Raw genomic sequence first — 24,146 nt, forward strand, 5'->3', positions numbered from 1 at the left:
CTTTTCGAGCAAGAAAGGGAGTTTAAAGAGACTATTTCTCAATAAGAAATGCGAAGAAATAATGGAAATGTGATTCTCTGGTTTCTGTAGTTCTTCCTCCCCCCGGCTCCCCCCCCTTTTTAATGGCTACAGGTGTACTTGTGGTTGCCTGTGACAGTTTTATGGGTTTATGAGGCTAAATATATCTCGGTCGGTGCACAGGAAATATTTTTGTAAGCAAGTTTTCTGGCATCCAGAATAATACACAAACCCATCTATATTTTCCCACTGCCAAGAGGAGGTGGAGCCCCAGAGTGTCTTGTTCGTTGCAGTAATTACTATTCAGGACTCGGTAATTTCTAGGCACATGAAAAAGTACAGAGTTAAGTCAGACTGAGGCATTTTTGCCAGAAAGCTTTCTCTTCCTGAGAGAAAACACCCAGAAACGTTTGTAGTTGTTGTATAACTCTCTGTTCTCTAATCTTAAGAGTTTTCTTTACAAGTATGAGATCCCGTAAACAGAATGACATTCAGTTAATCTTCAGCCCTCCTATTTATCTCCTGGTTGTGCATGCTGATGGCATTAAATATCTTGGCAGTATTTACCTTTCTTTTAACCTTGGGAGGGCAACATTTAGTATTGCAGATTAATTAAAAAAAAAAGAATAATATACCCTGAAAAAGGTTACTTGAAGTAAGTGAAGGTAAAGTGCTGTCTCTCCTGCTCGGGCAGTTCTTGTCAGCTTGTTGGCTTGATTTTCCCCTTGTACGTGGAATTAGGATGCCCAGCAGTAATACTAGTCCAAGGAAAAAAAAAAAAAGAAGATAAAATGAAGCGTTTCAGTTTTGTGTGGGAGGGTCGATCGTCACTTCTCTAGAATTTTGCCTCCAATGGGCAGTTCGTGCCAGCTCGTTGGCTTGATTTTCCCCTTGTATGCAGCATTAGGATGCCCAGAAGTAATACTAGTTGGAGGAAAAAAAAAAAAAAAAAAAGATAAAATGAAGTGTTTCAGTTTTGTGTGGGAGGCTTGATCGTCACTTCTCTAGAATTTTGCCTCCAAAGTTTAAGGGCAGGGTTGCCCGGCGGCGTGTAACCGGGCATTCCTGCAGGGCACTGGCAGTTCACTCAAAAAGTGTGTTTTCCCGGAGTCATATTGAAATGGTGGTGGTGACTATCATGCTTAGAAGCCGTTTAATAATTAACCGAACGCATACAGGAAATGCCTTAGTTTATTTTATTTAGGACTTTGAAAAAGTCGTGCTACTTTGAGATAGGAGGAGGGAAGGGAAATATTATTGTTTTTCAAATTAATGTAGTGTGTGTTTTGAAGAGACTTTCTTTCATACTGCGAGGGCAGAGCCAGAAACATAACCGAGTTGGGGCTGTTTATTTGCTTGTTCTCTTTTGTCTCTGTTTGCTTATTTTAATAGCATTATACCTACATTTGGATGCAGAGGCCCTGGGGCAGGCGGTGCCGGGGAGCAGAGGCTTGAGAGCCCGTCACGTTCGCGACACCAAATGTCGAAGCCACAAGAACAATGAAACTTCCTCTCTGCTTCTTGTGTTTTCTTCCTTTATTTCATGACGGAAGATCTAACAAGATAGCAGGGGCCGAGTAGTGAAAAAGCATTTCAGCATTTACTGAAATGCTGGCACCTCTCTTTTGTAGAAAAAGAGATATTTTTTTTTTTTGCTGCATGTACAGTCATTTTGATTTGCCTGGTGCCTTTTGCACCAGGGGGTTAATTTGAACAATTTTAATTTGAACAAAATCAACTTTTTGTGTAAACTGTGCTCTTCAAATGGCTCCGTGTTCTCACCAAACTCATCTTGGGGTGTTTTCTTTCACAAGCAATTTCGTACAGAGGTATAGTAAGTAGCATATATAAAACTTCAAGCACTGTCCTTGACCAGAGCAATTTTGTTTGCCCACTCTCCAAAATTCCGTATGCTGCTGTAGTCAGCAAGGTCACACTGGTAATGGTGATGGTTGGACTAGATGATCTCAAAAGTCCCTTCCAACCTAGACAGTTCTATGATTCTGTGTCCAAAAGGTGTTGCTCTCTTGTTCTTTTCTTTTTGCTTTTTTTTTTTTTTTTTTCTGTATGCTGCTGTAGTCAGCGAGGTCACACTGGTAATGTTGATGATTGGACTAGATGATCTTAAAAGTCCCTTCCAACCTAGACAGTTCTATGATTCTGTGTTCAAAAGGTGTTGCTCTCTTGTTATTTTCTTTTTTTTTTTGCTCATCATCTCTGTAAAGTAAATTTACTGTGCGAGGAAGGAGGGAAACATTACAGCATTGAAAAATAGACTGTGTTGTAAGAAAAAAAACCCTTATTGGAAAGGCCGAGCTTGAGGAGTACTTTGAAATACTTAATTTCACTCCAAAGTACTTAGTATGGTATTTCTTAACAAATGTCATTAGGGCATCAACCGGCTGGTTAGATTTTGCAGTGTGATTTTATTTATTTACTTAGACTGGTAGCAGGGGAAAAAAAAATGAGGAAATGCAAAAAAACCAACCTTGATTCTGAGAATTTACTTCATTGATAAATGGAATAAATTTGTTAGCTCACTTCTGTAGAATAGCCCCATAATTGTAATAAGAAAGCTGGGTCTACCAGCCAAGTTGTCCAAGCTGAGTGAAGGAGAAGACTGTAAGTTGATAATCGCTGTACCTCCAAGAAAACTTGACCCATCTGGGGTCCTATGTCCAGTTCTGGGCTGCCCAGTTCAAGAAGGACAGGAAACTGCTGGAGAGGGGACAGCAGAGGCTACAAAGATGATGAAGGGACTAGAACATCTCTCTGATGAGGAAAGGCTGAGGGACTTGGGTCTTTTTAGTCTGGAGAAGAGAAGGCTGAGGGGGGATCTGATCAACGCTTAGAAATACTGAAACGGTGGGTGTCAGGAGGATGGGGCCAGGCTTTTCTCAGTGGTGCCCAGGGACAGGACAAGGGGCAATGGGCACAAACTTGAACATAAGAAGTTCTACCTAAACATGAGGAGGAACTTCTTTCCTGTGAGGGTGGCAGAGCCCTGGCAGAGGCTGCCCAGAGAGGTGGTGGAGTCTCCTTCTCTGGAGACATTCAAACCCCACCTGGACACATTCCTGTGGGACCTGCTCTGGCAGGGGGTTGGACTAGATGGTCTCCAGAGGTCCCTTCCAACCCCAGATCATTCTGTGATTCTGTGAAATCCCTGGTGGAGTCATCTTTCTGTATGCATTCCTCCTGAGCTTCTCTTAACTTGCTTGCTGTCAGCTGTGGCAGGCCTAGAAGGGTGCCTCAATTTGACTAAAAATTATTATTAGCAGGAAAACTTAATAAAAAAATAATAATAAACCTCTGAAGGTGCGGGGTAAGGTTTGAAAGCCTGTGTCTTTCCACAAGTGGGTGACCAGAGTCTGTGGCTGCCCCTGCAGGAGGTTTCCCTGGTAGCTGGAGTTGTGCAGGGGGGGACGGTACATCTGGGGTTTGAGGATGCAGAGCTTAAGGAGGATTGCAGGAATTTGATGAAAATCCTAAATGAAAGCTCAAAGCAAAAGTTTCTGATGAACGCACCTAATTTGCTGTGTGTCTTGTACCTGAATCTCCTCTTTGCTGTTCCCATTTCGTTTTCTCCTTGCACAATGTCCCCACACTGCGCCAGGACACTCTGGTTTTCCATTCCTGGTAGTACAGCCTGTTGTGATGGAGCAACCATCTGACCCAAGAGCTGTGTGAAGTGACCTCTGTTAGAACTGCATGCTAATAAAATGAGTTTTTGTTGCTTTTCCTGAAGTTTTTCCAGGTGTTCAGTCCAACTAGTTTTAAATGTGTTATGTTTTACTCTGGGGCAGGGCATTGCAGTCTCCTGGTCAACTCCATCTATGAATGTAGTGGGTGTTTCTTCCCCTCTTTAGTAATTATGTTTCATTATTATTCATATATTCATTAGATACCAGAAAGAACTTCTTTGCTGTGAGGGTGGGGAGAGCCTGGCCCAGGTTGTCCAGAGAAGCTGTGGCTGCCCCATCCCTGGAGGGGTTCAAGGCCAGGCTGGATGGGGCTTGGAGCAACCTGGTCTGGTGGGAGGTGTCCCTGCTCATGGCAGGGGGTTGGAACATGATGATCTTGAAGGTCCCTTCCACCCCAAACCATTCTATGATTCTGTGATTATATTCCAAAAATAAAATTACTTGGAATATAAATTAATTATTTCTTAGCACTTGTGATTCTTCTTTACCATAAATGGTTTTATTATTCACACAAACTAATTTCAGTTTGTTTTTATAAAGAAAAGAAAATGGCTGATAATGAACATTGAGCTTTGATAGTAGAGTAACCTTGTTTTCCTTGGGCTGCAGGGTATGAGCATAGTTGTGTCAGGCCCGTGGAGTGATTTATTCCCTACAAAAGAGAGAAGTAACAGTTTGACATCATCTTCTAGTGGAGTAAGAGGAAAATCCAAACTTCAGTGAAGTCACTGATAAAATCCTGATTTATTTGAGTCGAGTCATAACATCCCCTTGGAACTCTTCATTTTTTTCCCAGAATGTCATTTCTGCTGTTAAGGGAGCCGTGCTAAAGCTTATTGTTATTCATGTTTACAGGTCAGTTTTTAAACTCATGGATGTATTAAGAACGTATTTGATTAGGGCATACAGGCTACTACGGACATTTATCAAGTTAAACGTACTTCATGAGTGTTTGCAAAATACTTGTGTGTGGCTCTGACATAATTTATTCTGTTAGTTTTGGGGTTTGTGCTTAGTAACAACACGCGTAGCTAATGCTCTCAATGCCTGTGCCAAGAGTTTAACAAACATTGAACACACACTTAGATTAAGTACAAAACTGTGATTCTGCATGTTGGGAGAAGAGACAAGTATCATCTTTTATGCCTAGAGCTGTATTCTCCCCAAAAGCATGTATTAAATTGGTTGTTTTTCCAACTTCAATATGAAAAGAGTAATAAAATAGTTTCTACTTCCCAACTCTGACACTGCTGCTCCAGTATAAATGGATGGTACTGGCATGGGTACCAGTATCATCAGGAAGCACCTGTAGAGGGGAACTACCTGCTCCTGCAGGTATGGACCTGCTTGGTTGGTCTCTTCCATGGCATCCAGGACCACATCCAGGGTGGGCAGGGCACCCTCTGGGACCAGAGCTGAGATAAGCCACCTTAGGTGGAGGAGGATGCTGAGTTTTCCAGGGGAGATGCTCTACATGCATTTCAAAGGCAGAGAGGCTGGATAAACCAGGCACCATACTGAAAAGGATGACTTGGGTGTACAATTTCAAGAGCTGATGCAGGGTTTTGAACCTCATGTGGGCACCAGCCACATGGCTGATTGACAGAGAACATCGATGTGAAGGTGAATTCACCTCCTAGTTGGCTGTTAACGTTACTGTGGCTGTGGCCATTTGAGGAGCTGAGCACTAGCATTTATTATCCAGGACCACATCCAGGGTGGGCAGGGCACCCTCTGGGACCAGAGCTGAGATAAGCCACCTTAGGTGGAGGAGGATGCTGAGTTTTCCAGGGGAGATGCTCTACATGCATTTCAAAGGCAGAGAGGCTGGATAAACCAGGCACCATACTGAAAAGGATGACTTGGGTGTACAATTTCAAGAGCTGATGCAGGGTTTTGAACCTCATGTGGGCACCAGCCACATGGCTGATTGACAGAGAACATCGATGTGAAGGTGAATTCACCTCCTAGTTGGCTGTTAACGTTACTGTGGCTGTGGCCATTTGAGGAGCTGAGCACTAGCATTTATTTAACGAATATAGGTTAATTTTTTTTGTGGTTGGACTCGATGATCTCGGAGGTCCCTTCCAACCACTAAGATTCTGTGATTCTGTATGTTTGACTTCAGTCTGCTGTTAACTTGCAGCCTTCAGGAAGAAAAAAGCTTGACTTCTTGGACTCTTAAATTGAAACTTTATTGTTAAACTAAATGGAGGCTTATGAGAGCATCTTGGGATTTCAGAATCACAGAATGATATGGGATTGGAAGTGCACTGTTAAACTAAATGGAGCCTTCTGAGAGCATCTCGGTATTTCACAATCACAGAATGATATGGGATTGGAAGTTCCCTGTCCTTCTGGAACTGGGGAGCCCAGAACTGGACACAGGACTCCAGATGGGGCCTCCCCAGGGCAGAGCAGAGGGGGAGGATGACCTCCCTCCACCTGCTGGTCACACTCTTCTCGATGTTGTCGGTCCTATTTTTCTCACTGCTAAGATAAGCATTTGTCAGTCCTATTTTTCTCACTGCTAAGATAAGCATCTTGAAAATCACACCAAAGAGTAAAAGCTTACTGGTATCGTAAGTAATGTAGACATTCGTATGAGTTATATCTATGAGATTAGAAAATGTTCCTGGGTTTGAGTTTTTCTGCGGTGCCTGACGCTTGTGAGACAGGTTTTTTTGCTCTTCCCCTCTTTCTGGTCTGGTTTTCCCCTCGCTCGTTGGTGGTTTTGCTGGGGAAGGCTGGGGTGGGAATTCAAGTGGACAAATAGCGGTTTTGAAACTGAGATTGGCAGAAGAGGGTTCAGTAGGACTTAAAATACTCTTCCCTCACTGGAAGCACCATCAATTGGAAGTGAAAGCTCTTTAAATACCAAGTTTCCTATAATATTATCCCGTTGGTGGTTTTGCTGGGGAAGGCTGGGGTGGGAATTCAAGTGGACAAATAGCGGTTTTGAAACTGAGATTGGCAGAAGAGGGTTCAGTAGGACTTAAAATACTCTTCCCTCACTGGAAGCACCATCAATTGGAAGTGAAAGCTCTTTAAATACCAAGTTTCCTATAATATTATCCTTTCCTGTGTTGTTGGATTTGCTTCGTTTCTCAGCTGTGCTATTCACAAAGTTTTATTCCAAATCTCAGTAGATCTGGAATACTGTGCTTCTGCATCAGTCTTGAAAGTGTAAAGTTGTTAATAATTGTGAACTGTAAGAAAAAATCTAGATGAAATAAACATCTTAGATGGGAATTTGGACTCCTCCTTTGCCAGTGAAAGTGCTCGCTTGCAGGCTTAATATTTTTCCAGCCATAGTTTGATACTTATCAAGTGCAACCTGGAAGGTTAAATGGGTTTACAATGACTTTTGTTTTCTTTTCCTTCCTTTTTTCTTTTGTTTTTATTTTTTAAGTTAGCTACCCATCACAAAGGGAAGGATGCAAGAGTGACAGGCACATGCACAAACAAAGTTCTGGCGTCGTGTTTTGGTTTTCAATCTGGTGTTTTAAGGGGAGCTTTAGTGGTATTAAGCTGCATTTCTTTTGTCAATGGGTATTAAGAACCAGAAACAATTCTTGATAATGAGACAGAGGTAGAATCCCAGACCTGAAATTACGACACAGGGTTTTGAGGACAATTTTTGCACTGGTACCCCCTGCCTCCTCCTCTTTGACAGCGTTTTGGTGAAAACAGACGTTTTTCTCTTTAAAAGTGGAAATGGAGCCAAACCTCTTGCGCGTTATATTAAAAAAAAAAATGGTCCTTGATTCCTTTGATATTTTTTTTTTTCTCTGTTGTCTTATAAAAGCCTAGTCTTGCTATTCCTGGGCATATTAGAGGTGGCTGACGTAGGCTAATCCGTAAGGAGCTGAGCGGGTGGCTCCGTTAAGAGCCTTATCCCATGGGAATACGGAGGGTGGGAGCCGTGGTGCCAAGTCTCAAGGGGAACCAGGGGCTTTCTCAAACCTGTGGTTTCGAGTAGTTGAGAAAAAGCCTCGTTCTCCTTCAAGCTTTAGGTGGATTTTTCAAGAAGGTCCTCTTAAATACCAGCCTGGACCGCTGGAACATTAACATTAGGCATTTATGTGATTGTTACAGCATGTGTTAAAGAGCTGCTGCCGCCCATTTGCAGCCTAATGTGTTTATTAGACGGTCTTCCCAGTGGCATCTTGGAAGTGTCTTTCAGCTAAAAAATTCATGAGCGTTATTGGCTTTCAGGCTGCAAATGGGATATGTCGTCTTCTTACTGTCTCATACACCACTCAAAAGCCATTACACGGGAGTGAGGGAGAAGATATTGTTGAGGAAGGAGCCTTGGGCTTAAACATTTGTTTATAGTCTGTTAGGGCTTTTTTGCGGACTGAGCAAAAATGTGAGTAGTAGGTGTTGGAGACAGTTTTCTGTTCTTTTGTACACGGGCTCAATGGCATTTGCTTGTAAATGGTGTTCCTTTTCTTAATTCTAGTTTGTGGAGTTCAAGAATAAAGCAGAGGTTAGTAAATATTACCATAAATCCTGTTTTAATGTTAGCTGTACTGGGCTCTCTTTCAAATGAAGTTGTATCTTCAAAGTAACAAGTGTTATTTTTATATAGAAAAGGCTGCGGGTGCAGGTCAGATTTTAGGCCAAGTCCTTTATAGGTGACTAAGAGTTTTTCAGCTTCCTGCTACCTCCTTCCTCATGGAAATTACATTTCTGCTTTACACTGCATGGCTGTCGTAGGGTGGCAGAGATTTTAGGCCAGTTCATCTATAGTGAAGGGGGAAGGGGTGCTTCTTCAGGAAAAAAAGCATACCCTTGAGTAGGTTAATTTGTATTTTTAATATGAGGTTACCATCACCAGCTGAGGTATTGGACATTGTGCTGATTTGGGCAGACTGGTGGTGTTTTGTTTGGGGTATATCCCTATTCTGGGTGCTCGGGGGTGAAGGATGGATATAGTAGTTGGATGGAGAACACATGGCTTATGTGTACCAGGGATGCAGGAGGATAGTATATCCCTATTCCAGGTGCTCGGGGATGAAGGATGGATATATTAGATGTAGAAGATGTGGCTTATGTGTACCAGGGATGCAGGAGGATGGTTTAATATATTTTTATTTTCCATCAAACTTTTTAGCAGTGGATCGCTTGCTTTAATTTAATTTTACCAGACAATATGGCCTTTTTTTTTTTTTTTTTGGTCCTGCTCCTTTATTTTCCCTTGATTTTCACCTCTGTTTTCGTGTTCTTTTCCAAACCCTTACCCGGGCTTTAACTTGTATTTTCCATCAAACTTCTTAGCAGTGAATCGCTTGCTTTAATTTAATTTTACCAGACAATATGGCCTTTTTTTTTTTTTTTTTGGTCCTGCTCCTTTATTTTCCCTTGATTTTCACCTCTGTTTTCGTGTTCTTTTCCAAACCCTTACCCGTGACTCTGGATTTGTTGAAATACCCATGCAAGAAGTTTGCCCTCCAGGGGGCTGAGCTTTTCTAATTGGGATGGACTCTGGATTTGTTGAAATACCCGTGCAAGAAGAAAGTTTGCACTCCAGGGGGCTGAGCTTTTCTAATTGGGATTCTGAGGGGTGCTACAATGGAAAGTGCTGGGAATCAGAGCAGCCCTTCCTTCTGCTCTGCCGTGGCTCACCAGTAAAAGGTCGGTGGCTCCAGTTTCTGCTCTGGTATCTTATCCTGCCTCTGACAGCGATTTCCTTCCGAGGCCTGGGAAAGTATTGCAGTCTTCAGAAGGGCAGAAGATTGCAATATGTATCAATATTAAATAATTTCCAATTCTGCCACGGAGCCAGTGGAAAAAAAAAGAAAAAAAAAGTTCTCAAGCAGGAAAAAATACAAAGAATCCGAAGTTGCACGTGACTTCCAACTTTCCTCTGGCTTCTGCCAGAATTAATGCTGCACGGGCTACATCACTCATTTGGAAACTGAGACCGAAAGTTTCTAGTCATGAGAACTTCGCAGGAAAAAGCTATGAATTATAATGGATGCGTGTTTGAGTTTATAATTAACCACAGGAATATGAGCTGGTTATATTTTTTAACTGGGCTGTTCGGAGAAAATCCTTGCCAAACTTTTCCCTGACTTGTAACGGCTTTGGTCAGTAAACGGTATTTTTGCTGTTTATTACTCAATAAAACAGTGGCTGATACATCATTTCTGTATTTATCAGCTGTATCTCCACAGAATAGATGTATGGAAGGGTGGTAGGACAGTACTGCTACCTGATGGTCCTCTCTCTATATGGTGCTTCACCTTTTGTTTGCTCCTTTTCAGATTGAAACAGCAGCTTTGAAGGTGTAATCCTCATTTATTCTTTAACTGCATTTGTGAGGCTTATAATAAATCTGACAGTTTAACAGGCCTTGTTTGGAAGATGGCCTGCCCTGATAAGAGATAAAATGCACATTATCTTCTTCTGCACTGACTCTGGATGATTAACTGGATGCAGTGGTGCTGAGAAGGGGTGCTGGAAGGCTTACTCCTCCGTGTGCCACCTTCCTTTGTGGCATTTGAGGAGCAGAGAAGATGTTTCAATTTCACACAACTGATTTGTGCTGCATTTTTTTCTCTCTCTTCCTTCACGAGGCCTCTATTTTTCTTTTCTTTTTTTTTTTTTTCTTCTCTCCCACGTGTTTTATTTTTGGGTTTACATTGTTTTCTCTTTTTTTTTTTTTTTTTTTCCCCTTTGAAAGATGAATGTCTTGTAAAAATACCGTGTTTACTATTGCTTTATAATTAGGTTAAGTCTCTCCGTGTGCTCTCGGAGCGGGTGCTGGTGGCTGGAGGATGTGAAGGAGGATGTGCTGTCACGCCGAGAGCAGAAACCATTGTTTTCTTACTGATAGCAAGAAAAAAAAAAATGAATTGAAGCCTATTTCAGGCTTTGTCTTTTCAATCTCCCACCAGCTGGTAGAAACTGGTTAGGTCTCAATGACTGTAATTACTGACATATACTGTCCAAGAGTTTATTCTTTTAGTTTTTCAGAGTTTATGATTTAAATTTAACAATTGGAAAAATTAGAGGCAGATTTTGTCTGCAAGTGTTTTGAATGCTTAGGCCTGTGGTAGTGAAACAGAGCACGGGGAAAAAAACACCTCTGGTGTTAAATGTAAATACAAAGAAAGTATATACTTACCTGAGATGTCCTGTTGTTGGTACAGGTCATCTGTTGGAGCCTAAAATTAGTTCTTTAGGTATTTTTAGTAATAACAGTTCCGCTTCTCTTAATTATCTCCTTCCTCGTATGAAAATGCTACCGTGAGTGTGTTTATCTTTCCATTGCCCCGTTGCTCCTCATTGATGCCCAGTGGAATTGAAACCTGAGGGGTGTCTTCTGATGCCAGCAGTAGAAGTTCAGCCCTTAGTTACCGTTGTAGGGGTTTTTGTGTAGGACAAATGGAAAAAGCCTTAATAAATATTGAGAAGGAAAATGTGCTGCCACCACTGAAGGCAAAATGCTAATCCGTAGCGGGATGGTATGTTTGTATTTTGGAGTGTGATACAACTCCCAAACAACTTACACAATGAAAAAAGGGAGTGCCTGGTCTTGCATGACACTTCATTCTCCAAGACACATATTCAATCAAATTCAGCTTTGCAGGACGTTTTCTTTCACATAAGAACCAGTTTAGTTCACTGTCTGACATGTCATGATGCTATTATTTCATCTGTCTCCATGTCTCCTCAGCACAGTGATTGCTGCTGCCTTTGTTTTTACTAATCATCTGTCTCCGTCTCTCCTCAGCGCAGTGATTGCTGCTGCCTTTGTTTTTACTAATTCACAATTTGGTTAATCCTTTTCCTGTTCTATACCACACTAAATAAGCTTTACCCTCTTCTCCCTGATTTTTGATTCAGAGGACATATGGTAGAGCTAATATTGCTTTTCCATTCCTTCAAAAGCACTAAATGAACCAAACTGTTCAATTTCTTTATCTTTCTTCTTTCTGGAAATTCCTGCAGGGATGTAGAAAAAGATCAGAGGAGGAGGATGAATGCTGCTTTCTAATCTAAGCCAGTTCCCTGCAGGGGAGGTTTATTGGAGTAAAACTTTGAGCCTCTGACTTGTCATTCTGCTCGCAGTGGCTTCAGTTTTGAATTGTTATGTTTCCTGGAAAAATTCAGACTTCGAGTTTGAGAGTTTTAATTTTTTAGTCTGGGAAGCTATTTGTGTAGTTCAGGAGGCTGAGAATATTTAGAAAAACTTTAAAAGTTCCTAAATGAACTCTATAAGAAGTTCCATCTAAACATGAGGAGGAACTTCTTTCCTGTGAGGGTGGCAGAGCCCTGGCAGAGGCTGCCCAGAGAGGTGGTGGAGTCTCCTTCTCTGGAGACATTCAAACCCACCTGGACACGTTCCTGTGGGACCTGCTCTGGGTGGACCTGCTCTGACAGGGGGTTGGAGGGGATGATCTCCAGCCTTCCAACCCCACATCATTCTGTGATTCTGTGAAATGATCTTGTTTAAAAATATTAATTTATTTAATGTTATGGTTTTTGTGTGTGTTATAAGACTATTACTAATAATGAATAACCAAGAGATTTGGAGATGGCTAAATTAATGTGTCTGGAGGGAGTTAGGGCTGAACTAGAAACCACTGTAGGCAATTCAGTTGCTCCTGACCCACCCGCATTTGTATGTCTGAAATTCATCTATCAATTCAATCTGAATTCATGAGGTTTTCCCTTTTTCACTTGAAGGTTTCCAAAGTGCCTGCTCTTCGGTACTACATGTGCACAGAAGTGATTTCTTCTGAAAAATGTGGTTTCAGTTCCTTGCTTGTGCTGTAGAGGTGTACCTAGACCCTCCAGAGATGTTCATCTAGTGGCGTGCATAGATCTTGAATGTGAATTAGCTCATGTGAAAAAAATGAATCACAGAATCACACGGAATCATGGAATCTTCTAGGTTGGAAGGGACCTTAAAGATCATCTTGTCCAACGGTCAACCTAACTTTGACAAAAATAGACACCCACACAACAAACAAAAAGCGACACCATCACTAAGCCATACCTCCCAGCACTACATCAACCCGCCTTTTGAACACCTCCAGGGATGGTGCCTCAACCACCTCCCTGGGCAGCCCATTCCAATGGCTGATAAACCTTTCGGTGAACAAATTTTTCCTAATTTCTGTTTTCTTTTTAAAAGCCATGAGGAAACCAGGAGGGTGCTCACCTCTTTGACTCTGCTTGACTTGTTACTTGTTGAGTTGTGTATGAGAAATAGATGTGGATTTGCTCTCCTGCTCCTCAGCCTGAGGGATTCAAACCTCAGTCCCTTGTGTTTGAACTACTTACCCATGAGTTTGGACTGTATGGGCTACACACCTAAAGATTCCTATTGTACTGCAAGCATTAATTAACCTTGTCCTCTTTGCTTCCTAAACATCCAGTTTTGGCAAGTGGGTATCCTATTACCTAGGAGATGTCCTGCCTGTTGAAAAATACAGGCTGTCATCTCTGTGAAGAGGGAACTTAACTTCCATTGCCCAGTTTCTGGCTGGTTATGTTGGTGTGTGGTTTTAGGGAAGAGCAGGGCAGCGGATTATCTGTCCACAGCTGCTAAAAGGTGATTCCTTTAGATGTCATTCACTGTGAGGGTGGTGGGACCCTGGAAGAGGTTGCCCAGAGAAGCTGTGGCTGCCCCATCCCTGGAGGGGTTCAAGGCCAGGCTGGATGGGGCTTGGAGCAACCTGGTCTGGTGGGAGGTGTCCCTGCCCAGGGCAGGGGGTTGGAACTGGATCATCTTGAAGGTCCCTTCCAACCCAAACCATTCTATGATTCTATCTATAGACATAATTGATAAAAAGATAATCCAGGTATTTTTCACGTCCAATCTGATGCCATGGAGGTCAAAGATCAGTTGGGAGATACTTGTTTCAGGGATGATCTAATGTGAGGCTTGATGAGTATCTCAAAAAAGGAAATGACTCCACTTTCTCCTCAAACTGGTTAAAAAGAAAATATTTTTCAGAAAAATGTTAGATGGTATTCAGTGCTGAATCTGAGAAGACTCCAAGTTTTCATTTGTTTGCTAATGTTTCAGTAAGTCGCCTTTCTCAGTATCCCTGCAGAACCACCTGGATCCCAGTCTCCAGGCTGTTTCTGCCCATTATCTCCATTCACTCAGTTCATTGGGAAAAGTCAGATTTCCAGCGTGAACGTCATTCGCCACCACAAGCTCTGGCTGCTGGATTTTATCCAGTGTCAAAAAGAAAAGGAGAAGGGGGTCGTGGTTTTAACCCCCAGCAGTTCCCTCGTTGGGTTCAATGCATGGCTGACTTGGCCAGCAGAGGGGAGGGAACTGGTGGGGTGGGAATGAAGGACTTGGAGGAGGTGGTAGACCCCCTTTTTTTGTTACCTGCTCTCCGTTTTATGCCGGTGTGAAGTGATCATGGAATTGTGGCCTCCAGCTCTTACTTTAGCATGAGATGAATCACCTCCTGGAGACATTTCCCTCCCTCATGGCCCTGCTGTTTATTTTTTGGGCTGATCCCAAACAATACAGGAGCTCCCTGAAAGGTCTGGCGGCATCTCCTTGCCATGACCCTTACAAAACTGGTAACAGCTGGGCCTGCCCTGTGTTGCGTGAGCTTTTTGATCATTTCCATCAGCTCCCTGTGCCCTTTGTAGTAGTGTTTTCTGCCTCTAGAATATTGCTATTTATTGAGGAGATCTCATCTGGGGAGGGTGAGTTTCGGGTGCTCAGGACACCAGAAGCGGGGCAGGATTTCCACGGGCTCTTTAATGCCCAGATTATAATAAACTAGTGTTGTTTTAACACTGTCGCTCGACAAGTTATTTTCCTTCCGAGGCAGATTAAATGTACAAAATATTTATCATTTCCTCAGTGATCCCTAGTGCTGACAGATGTTGTGTTTCTGCGATACTCTACATCGTCTCCTGGTTCTTAACTCAAGCTGCATGTGCTGCCTTTTCGTGCATCTGGGGTGCATGTTTCATGTCATGTATTTCAATTCTGGCGTGGTTTTGCTTGTTGTGTGGCACTATGGCTTTTCCCTTAGTCTTTCCTCATTCAACCTTGCAAAATTGCCATGATAATTTAGCAGGCACAAAACGTACTTCTCCATTCTGGAGATGTTCTTACTGAACTGGTAGCAGTCAAAGAGGTGATAACGTTTTACTTTGCCCATCACACGTTTTCCTCTGAAAGAGTTGTATGTGTAGCATTTTGTGGGGTCATAAACGTGGTATTTTTATTGGTACCTTTCGAACAATCTCGGTTTCAAATGGTGTATTTGCCAAGTAAAAACTGAGTTGAGCGTGGAATGAGAAAGTTGAGAGATGTGAAGGAAGAACTCGTGACTTTTCCACCCTAACCCTTTCTTGCCCTTTCTTCCTTTTTAGTTGCTGATATGTGTTCAAGATGAGTGGGATGGGAGAAAATACCTCTGACCCATCCAGGGCAGAGTCAAGAAAGCGCAAGGATCCCGATCAGCTTGGACCCAGGTTAGTAGAGCATTTACGTCTGAAGATGTTGAAAGAGAAAGACTTAGAGAAAAAAACATTACACGTGCACGTATTTCTCCTAATCATTAGAAAATCAATCATAGAATCATAGAATTGCCCAGGCCAGAAGGGACCTCCAAAGGTCATCTAGTCCAACCTCCCCACAGTCATCAGGGACACCCCCAACTAGACCAGGTTGCCCAGGGCCTCGCCGAGCCTCTCCTTGAATATCTCCAGGGATGGGGCCTCAACCACCTCCCTGGGCAACCTGTTCCAGTGCTCCACCACCCTCACAGTGAAGAACCCTCTCCTCATCTCCAGTCTAAAGCTGTTCCCCTCCAGCTTGAAGCCATTGCCCCTCGTCCTGTCACTGCAGGCCTTTCTAAACAGGTTCTCCCCAGCCTTCCTGTAGGCTCCCTTCAGGTACTGGAAGGCTGCTATTAGGTCTCCCCGGAGCCTCCTCTTCTCCAGGCTGAACAACCCCAGCTCCCTCAGCCTGTCCTCGTAGCAGAGGTGCTCCATCCCCCTGATCATCCTTGTGGCCCTCCTCTGGACCCGCTCCATCAGGTCCATGTCCTTCTTATATTGAGGGCTCCAGACCTGCACACAATACTCCAGGTGAGGTCTCACCAGAGCAGAGTAAAGTGGAAGAATTACCTCTCTGGACCTGCTGAGATGACAAAGTTGCCATTCTTGCATAGAGAAGTCAGTACCAATCTGCTCTGATTCAGCAATTCTGTGGTGGTGTAGGTTTGGGGATGGAGAGTGGGGAGGTATTGGGTTTTTTTTATTATTTTCTTGGTTGTTTGAAATCCAGCCTAGTGCCAAAATATACAATTTGGGTGATAATACAGGAGCTCTGTAAAAGTATTTTTTGGCTAATCACTGCAGAGAGTCTTCAGTCACTCATCTGTCAAGCTGAGAGTTTTTTACCACCTCTCTTGTACATCAGAACAAGGGATTGAGGAATATTTTGCACTGTTATAGTATTGGGTTTAACCAACACAATTTTTAAAGCATAACCACTCATTCAGCATTTTTTCCTAGAGCTGTTTTTTGTCATTTCACAAGGAGGTAGGGAGTATGGATTGTGTGGTTTAACTTTTTAAGCTCTTTTATTTTTCTATACACTGTCATTATTTGATTCTTGGATTCTCAACGTGACGAGGAAGGATACTTGTAAATGTTCAAATCCCACCTCCCCAGCAGTTAATCCTCTAGTTTGAACAAACAAAAACATGGCTACTGGAAAAAAATAAGGAATGTCTTTTTAAATGCTCCTTAGCTTGTTTCAGAGGAAACCTTTCTGCTGGTATTGGATTTAACCAACACAATTTTTAAAGCATAACCACTCATTCAGCATTTTTTCCTAGAGCTGTCTTTTGTAATTTCACAAGGAGGTAGGGAGTTGTGTGATTTAACTTTTTAAGCTCTTTTATTTTTTTATACACTGTCATTATTTGATACTGCTTGGTTTCTCAACGTGACGAGGAAGGATACTTGTAAATGTTCAAATCCCACCTCCCCAGCAGTTAATCCTCTAGTTTGAACAAACAAAAACATGGCTACTGGAAAAAAATAAGGAATGTCTTTTTAAATGCTCCTTAGCTTGTTTCAGAGGAAACCTTTCTGCTGGAGAAACTTGTAAGTTATGTTTTTTGTAGTGACAGAGGGCGGTTCTCTCTGTTTTTCTTAAACTACTCTCAAACCATTGGAAATAATCTCTGAGCTGAGCAGAAGGCAAATGAGCTTACACTAAATACATTGTTTTTATAAACTCCTCTTTCAGCCCTAAAAGAAGCACTGAAAAACGCAATCGTGAGCAAGAGAATAAATACATAGAGGAACTCGCAGAGCTGATTTTTGCAAATTTTAATGATATTGACAACTTCAACTTTAAACCTGACAAATGTGCAATCTTGAAAGAAACTGTGAAGCAAATTCGTCAGATAAAAGAACAAGGTAAGAAGACTAATTAATTGACTTGGAATGTTTTCTGTGTTGATTATGACTTTTATTTTTGGCAAAGTCTCTTCAGCTTTTCTTTAGCGCATTCCCAGGTTTTTTTAATTGGTAATGAAAAATGCTGGGATGTAAATGGAGTGTGTTAAGTATCGTGTTTGGTATTTTAAAAATAAGCTTCTCAGAAAGTTCCAAAATTGCCTAGAGAGAGGGAAAGTCGGTCAGTCCCACGTGAGCATCGAATGGAGCTGAAATCAGTTGTGTTTTTCCAAAAATCACACTAGCAAATGGCTTTCAGAGAAAATACCCTTACATGGATGATGAATCCATGTAAAATAGGAATAATTCCGGAGAGTGGGGTATGAAAGTATTCTTCATCCCCCCTTTTGCTTTCTTTTGTTGGTATGAATAGATATTGTGGACTAAATTATCTGCGTCCCTTAAATGATGACATCATATCCTCGACTACAATAGATTTGAAACTGTTCTAATCTCTAGATAGGGCTCTGTTATAAATGTAAACCAGGGAACGTGACAGTTTTCTTCCTGTTCTTTGTCCAGAAGATTAGTTTTGTATTTCTTTTTCTTTGGATATATTTCCTATTTAAAGGAAAAAAAAAAAAATCTTTTAGAAATGTTACATTTTTGGAGGTGGGTTTTGTTGGCCAGGACCATCTGGGTGGGCGTGAGTAGCACTTGCAGGTGTTTGGGGCAGATTTAAATTCTTAAAGTAGGTGCCTATCGTTTTAACGTCGAAGATTGCAATCTCTTGATAAACTTGTGTTTGCAGCGATTCCTTTGGTTTTCAAACACTCTCATTAACATCTTTCACTTTTTCTGTGGGAAAATAAGGCTTCCTTTTCCATACTGGATGTGTGAAGTTACAAAAACGGAGATTACGTGTTGCATAATTTAGATAGAGATTTATTTCTGAAAACAAGTAGATAAGTAGGTCTGCAGTTTTAGACATCAGCCTATTCAAAGCTAAAGGGAAAGTGGGAAGTGTCAAATGGTGGCAACTGCCTCCAATCTTCGGGAGTGTTCTTATTTCTCAGCTTATTCTCATCTTATTGCTATTAGGTTGCCAGAATTTTTTAAATGTATATTCTGGTGAAGTTGCCATGCCCCATATCAGAAGTATCCCCGTAACCTGGCACAGTGGCCATCCTCATTTTGCACCCTGCTGGCTTTTGAGGTTATTTTTTTCCCCTTGTTTTCTTTTCTTCTTCTTTTTCTCTTATCCTGACCCTTCCATTCTTCTTTTCCTTACCTGAGAAGGAAAAAGGACCAAAAAGATTGTGTTTTCCGGGGAAGTGGGTGCACGGAGAAAAATCGGTTAGTCCTCTTGGTAATTCTCTCAGCAGTTCTACAACTAAAAATCTGGTCTGAAAATCTGGCTCTAACTAATGGCAACTTTGGCAAATCCAGGGTTTTCTTGTTCAGGACCAATATCGTAAAAACAGGTTTCATATTGTTAAAAAATCTTCACACTCACCAGACCACATTACATGTAAATAATTTAAGCCATCATGGCCTTAAATAATTGTACAAGAGCTGCATCTGCACCTCATTTTTTAAGCTCATAAAGTCCTGTTGCAGAAACGACTGAAAATACTATTCTAAAACCAGACTAAAATGCTATGGATGCTGTTTATTTTGACAAGTAAAAGTAGTTTGCAACCCTTGAGCAATAAAGATACTAAATTACTCTCTATGATGTTGATTTGTTGCACAAGGTTCTTCAGCTGAGAACAGTTGGACCTCCTGACAACTGTGTGGGTCTTTACATAAAGCTTGTATCTGGTACAGACTAGAATTTAAACCTCTCTAAGAGGCATCGCAAAGCACTGAGACCTTCAAGGTGGTCATTAATAACATCTCAGGCTCTAGAAACAAAGATTGGAATATTTGAAATTATTCCTTTAGATCATGAAATTTATATTATACTTGCATAAAGTACCATGAGACTCAGGTTAAAAATCATATTTTCTTACAGTTAAGATGTTTTGTTGATTTTTAGTATTATACTAAATACTTGTAGGAGGAAACTAAATGAAAGTCCTGAAATTCCTGCATGATTCTACACAAACACAGACAAATTAAGATGGCTCGGTTTTTGCGCAGTGTGTCTGCTCTGTGTTTTTTCAAAGGCAGATTAGATCAAATTTGTGAAAAGTTATTTTACAGTTTTATTACTTAGAAGTTTAGAAGAAGTTTAGAAGCTTAGAAGCTTTTGGAAAAAAAACCCAAAAATTCTTCACAAATTTTCTCCATCTATAATTTAGATGAATAATAATTCATGGCAGGGGGTTGGAACTCGATGATCTTTAAGGTTCCTTCCAACTCTAACCTTTCTATGATTCTGTGATTCTAAATAGAATTGCACATTCAGGTCTAGTTACTTAGAGAAGCACAGTCAGTTATAAATACCTTGTAAAGCCACAGAAAGCAACAGGTTTTGTAGCTGCTACTGAGATTTGACAAGGAGACTTTATTCTAGGTTCAGGGAATGAAAATGAGGAAGGAAGAAATACAGATTGGTATTCATTTCCCATGTCAAGCTTGCTGGGCTGGTAGCTGAAAAAAGTAATAGATTTTTTTTTTTTCTTGCTCTAGTAATACTATGTAATTTAGTACAATGTTATCCTGATCTATTTTATATGCAAATACGTATTTGCAATACTAGATCTGTTATCTTTATATCATTTCTCACAGTATGTACTTCAAAGATTCTTTAGTTGTGGTATGTTAGAGATTCGGTTTATTACAATTTGAAAGCAAGTTATAAATATACGCCTGTAACTGAATTCATTAGAAGAATTAAAGATATTTAGAAGATGTAACCATTGTGTGCAGTTCTAAATGGGTTTTGAAATGTTTTTAGTACTTGGGAAAATGAAGACAAGTTTCTTTACAAAAGCTTAATTTTCTACTGAGGACTTTTTTACCAAATTATCTTCCAAGTGATTGGATAGAGATTTGTGGATGTCCAGAGGAGATGAAAAATGGTGAATTTAGCATGAAGATGAAACAGAAGTTGTATTCATGTAAATCTAAAGTGCATATTTCCGCTGGGGATTTGAGACTTGGGGGAAAAATTAACTCTTTTTAAAATTTATTTATTTATAGCATAAAAGTGATATGAAATGATGGGGGTTTATGGTTGTGTTACATGGTACTGGAAGTGTGAGCTTGCCTGTTACTTGCAGTCTACGTTAAGTGACTCTGAAAGAGTCATAGTTGTATATGTTGCAGATGTGTTCCTAACGCACACAGATATGTACCAGCACAGTAAGTTCCCATTTGCACGTGCTTAATTAAAAAAACCTTGTTTTAGACAAGTGTAAAGACCACTGGGGATAAATGTTCCGTTATATGCTCGGCAGCCAAGAAGCTATAAAGCTGTTTGGTTGCGCTTAAGAAAATATATTTAGTAAAATAGTGTTTGATTGATTTTAGAATCCTACCTTATTTTTAAGAAACAACTTCAGCACTTAAGACGGATGCGTTTCGGTTGTGTATGTATTCCTGGGAAGGTTTTCTCCTATCTGAAGACAGCAAAATTCTGACAGCAAGTAAAAAGAGGCTGGATTCTCTTCTTCTTTAGTTTATAATCAATTGAACTTTTTTATATCAATCTCATTTCTTTTCATACCTGTAGTATTCCTTTTCCTTGAATCTTGTCGGCTGCCTGACTCCTCTCATTCTGTTAGCGGTTTTCTGTCTCATTATTGGTTTTGGCTGCTCTGTCCTCCTTTAGCCGATTTCTTTTTTCTTTCTAGGTATTAAACAGGATATAAAAACGAAACCTTTGTCCTGAGTTTGAAGCTCTTTTTATCCATCCTGCTCAGCTCGGTCTCAGCAGGTAAACAGCTCACGTTTGAAAGCAGAGACTATTTGTTACGTTTCACTGCTTGAGCGTCTCCTGGTTCAGGCTTTGAAACCACCTTTTCTTCATTATCTGCTTGTGCTTTTACCCTCTTCTCTGGGTATCAGCGATGCAGTAGGTACGGAGAATACTGAAGATCACCTTAAGCCTCTTCAGCAGTTTCCCTCTCCAAGCAGTCTCCTCTGACCCCGTCAGTAGGAGTGCTGAAGAATCTGTCCTGACTTCAAGTACAAGACATGTTTTTTTTTATTTCTCAAGTCCCCCGAGTACCTTTTATTAAACTCCAGGTCTGTACCTCTTCTTTTTCTCCTTCTACTCTCCCTGCCTTTCTGTTTGCCCGAGCCTTTTTTGAGGATGGCATCCACCTGTCTTACTTTGCTTCACGTACGGTGAGATATCACCTGCTGGGCCAAAGTATTCCCAAATGGGATTTTGTGTCTCAGCTCTGTTTTCCTGCAGAGTCCAGCTCTTCACACATCACCAGTTTCTGAAGAGGTTTTGTGTTGTGTAGCTCAGCGTTACAGTAGCGCAGGGAAGGGGTGGTGGGGTGGTGATTATCAGCCTAGTTGTTAATGTACCTTTGGAGTTGTCAGGTCTTGTTTTCAGAGTAGCCTTAGGAGACCAAGCTTGGACAGAAGGAATCACCATGTGAAAGCTAAACAGTGTTGAAATTCAACCAGGGCAAGTGGAGGGTGCTGCACCGGGGGAGGAATAACCCCCTGCACCAGGACAGGTTGGGGGTGACCTGCTGGAGAGCAGCTCTGAGGAGAAAGACCTGGGAGTCCTGGTGGACAACAGGATGCCCATGAGCCAGCAATGGGCCTTTGTGGCCAAGAAGGCCAATGGCATCCTGGGAGGCATCAGGAAGAGTGTGAGCAGCAGGTGGAGGGAGGTCATCCTGCCCCTCTGCTCTGCCCTGGGGAGGCCCCATCTGGAGCACTGGGACCAGTTCTGGGCTCCCCAGTTCCAGAAGGACAGGGAACTGCTGGAGAGGGTACAGCAGAGGCTACAAAGATGATGAGGGGACTAGAACATCTCTGTGATGAGGAAAGGCTGAGGGACTTGGGTCTGTTTAGTCTGGAGAAGAGAAGGCTGAGGGGGGGATCTGATCAACACCTATAAATACTGAAAGGTGTCAGGAGGATGGGACCAGGCTTTTTTCAGTGGTGCCCAGGGACAGGACAAGAGGAAATGGGCACAAACTGGAACAGAGGAAGTTCCACCTCAACATGAGGAGGAACTTCTTTCCTGTGAGGGTGGCAGAGCCCTGGAAGAGGCTGCCCAGAGAGGTGGTGGAGTCTCCTTCTCTGGAGACATCCAAACCCACCTGGACACGTTCCTGTGGGACCTGCTCTGGGTGACCCTGCTCTGGCAGGGGGTTGGACTGGATGATTTCCAGAGGTCCCTTCCAACCCCATAGCATTCTGTGAAGAGAGACATGCAAGAGTGACAGAACCTGTATGAATTAAACCAGAAGGCTTGTTATTAATCATCTGTATCTTCTTCTTCTGGCTTCCCATTCGATAGCAAAACCAGTTTCTCCTTTCCCTTAGCAGGACTACTTTGCAATCACAGGGTCACCCCAGCAGACAGTCTGTTGTTGCCTGCAGCGCCAGCCTGCAAGTAAAATCGCTTGCTAAAGGAAAACAGCGTGGTCTTAAAGCTGTAATGAGGTGTTCCTTTGGCTGCTGCTGCTTTGAATTTAGCAGATCTGAATTTCGATTCGTATTTCACAAGGTATTTAAGCAACTGCCTAACTTTAAGCAGATGAGTAATCCCTGTTAAGTCAGTGGAACTACTTAAAGGTTTAAAGTTATGTGCATAAATATCTTACCAAACCGGGATGTTAAGACAAGACAGCGTATGCAGGCTTGGTTTTTTGTGTTTGGTTTTTGTTTTGCAAATATTTCAGTTGGTCTGTTTTGCTGTAATGATATTTTTTTATGTTAATCGTACTTGAGATTGCAGGAGATTTAAAATTGATGGCAATTTTTGAATATTTTTTTTTTTTTTTGGTAGGAGTTCTGCGTGGCTATTATTATTTATATGTGCTGTACTTTCAGCCTGATAGGGTTTGAAGGCTGAATTAAGCGTCAGAGGAATTGGTGCTGTGAAGTCAAGCAATTTATGCAGAACATTTACGAAAACAAATCTATTACTGACTTTGCTTTGCAGTCTCCTCTACCTACAGCTGGGAGTGATGCACTGAGAATGGCTTTGGTCTCCCTCTGTACATTGTAAAGCTTTTTGGCTAAAGATCCAGGTCTATTGACTTCACTACTTGTGTGCCTTCTTCACTGAAGAACTTAAACTGGTTTTTGGTGGTGCAGGCCATCAGTTTCTTTTCTGGCTCTGATGAAAAATAGTCATTTCTCAGCAGAACCATCACGTAGGGTATTTCCTGGGTTTTCCTTACTTTGCTGGTGTTGTTTATCATGCAGACTAGTTGGCTTAGGCTTTATCTACATATAAATGACAGCTTTTTAGCTGTACTAATAGATTTCTGGGGAAGCAGTGTTATAATTCATTTAATATGACTGATGAGGGGAGTAGCTGAAGTCGTCTTTATGACATATAGCTGTATTCACACTGGGCTCAACCTGTGGAGAGAGTTGGGGGTGTTCAGCCTGGAGAAGAGAAGGCTCCAGGGAGACCTTAGAGCCCCTTCCAGTCCCTCAAGGGGCTCCAGGAGAGATGGGGAGGGACTCTGGATCAGGGAGGGGAGCCCTAGTACAAGGGGGAAGGGTTTTAAACTCAAAGAGCGGAGATTTAGGTTAGAAATTAAGAAGAAATTCTTTGCTGTGAGGGTGGTGAGACCCTGGAAGAGGTTGCCCAGAGAAGCTGTGGCTGCCCCATCCCTGGAGGGGTTCAAGGCCAGGCTGGATGGGGCTTGGAGCAGCCTGGTCTGGTGGGAGGTGTCCCTGCCCAGGGCAGAGAGGATGAACTAAATGATCTTAAAAGCTCCCTTCCGACCCAAACCAGTCTGTGATTCTGTGATTCTCTTGCCTCAAGAAAACAGGCAAAAATAATCATCAAACCGGTAATCAAAATTGTGAAACCAGTGTAAAATCTATGCACTTAACAAGATTTAGTAGATTGTT

General features: G+C 41.9%; 1 protein-coding gene across 1 annotated transcript in view; it reads left to right on the forward strand.

The window, feature by feature from the left end:
* Positions 1-24,146, forward strand: part of NCOA2 (nuclear receptor coactivator 2) — a 244,333-nt gene that overhangs the window by 134,679 nt on the left and 85,508 nt on the right. The window contains exons 3-4 of the mRNA XM_014961149.1: positions 15,093-15,194; positions 16,984-17,156. Of these exons, the coding sequence (XP_014816635.1) occupies positions 15,112-15,194; positions 16,984-17,156 (256 nt within the window). The 5' untranslated portion in view covers positions 15,093-15,111. The remainder of the gene's footprint in view (positions 1-15,092; positions 15,195-16,983; positions 17,157-24,146) is intronic.

This window comes from Calidris pugnax, unplaced genomic scaffold (genome assembly GCF_001431845.1).
Source record: "Calidris pugnax isolate Ruff unplaced genomic scaffold, ASM143184v1 scaffold331, whole genome shotgun sequence".
In the NCBI taxonomy this organism is placed as follows: Eukaryota; Metazoa; Chordata; class Aves; order Charadriiformes; family Scolopacidae; genus Calidris; species Calidris pugnax.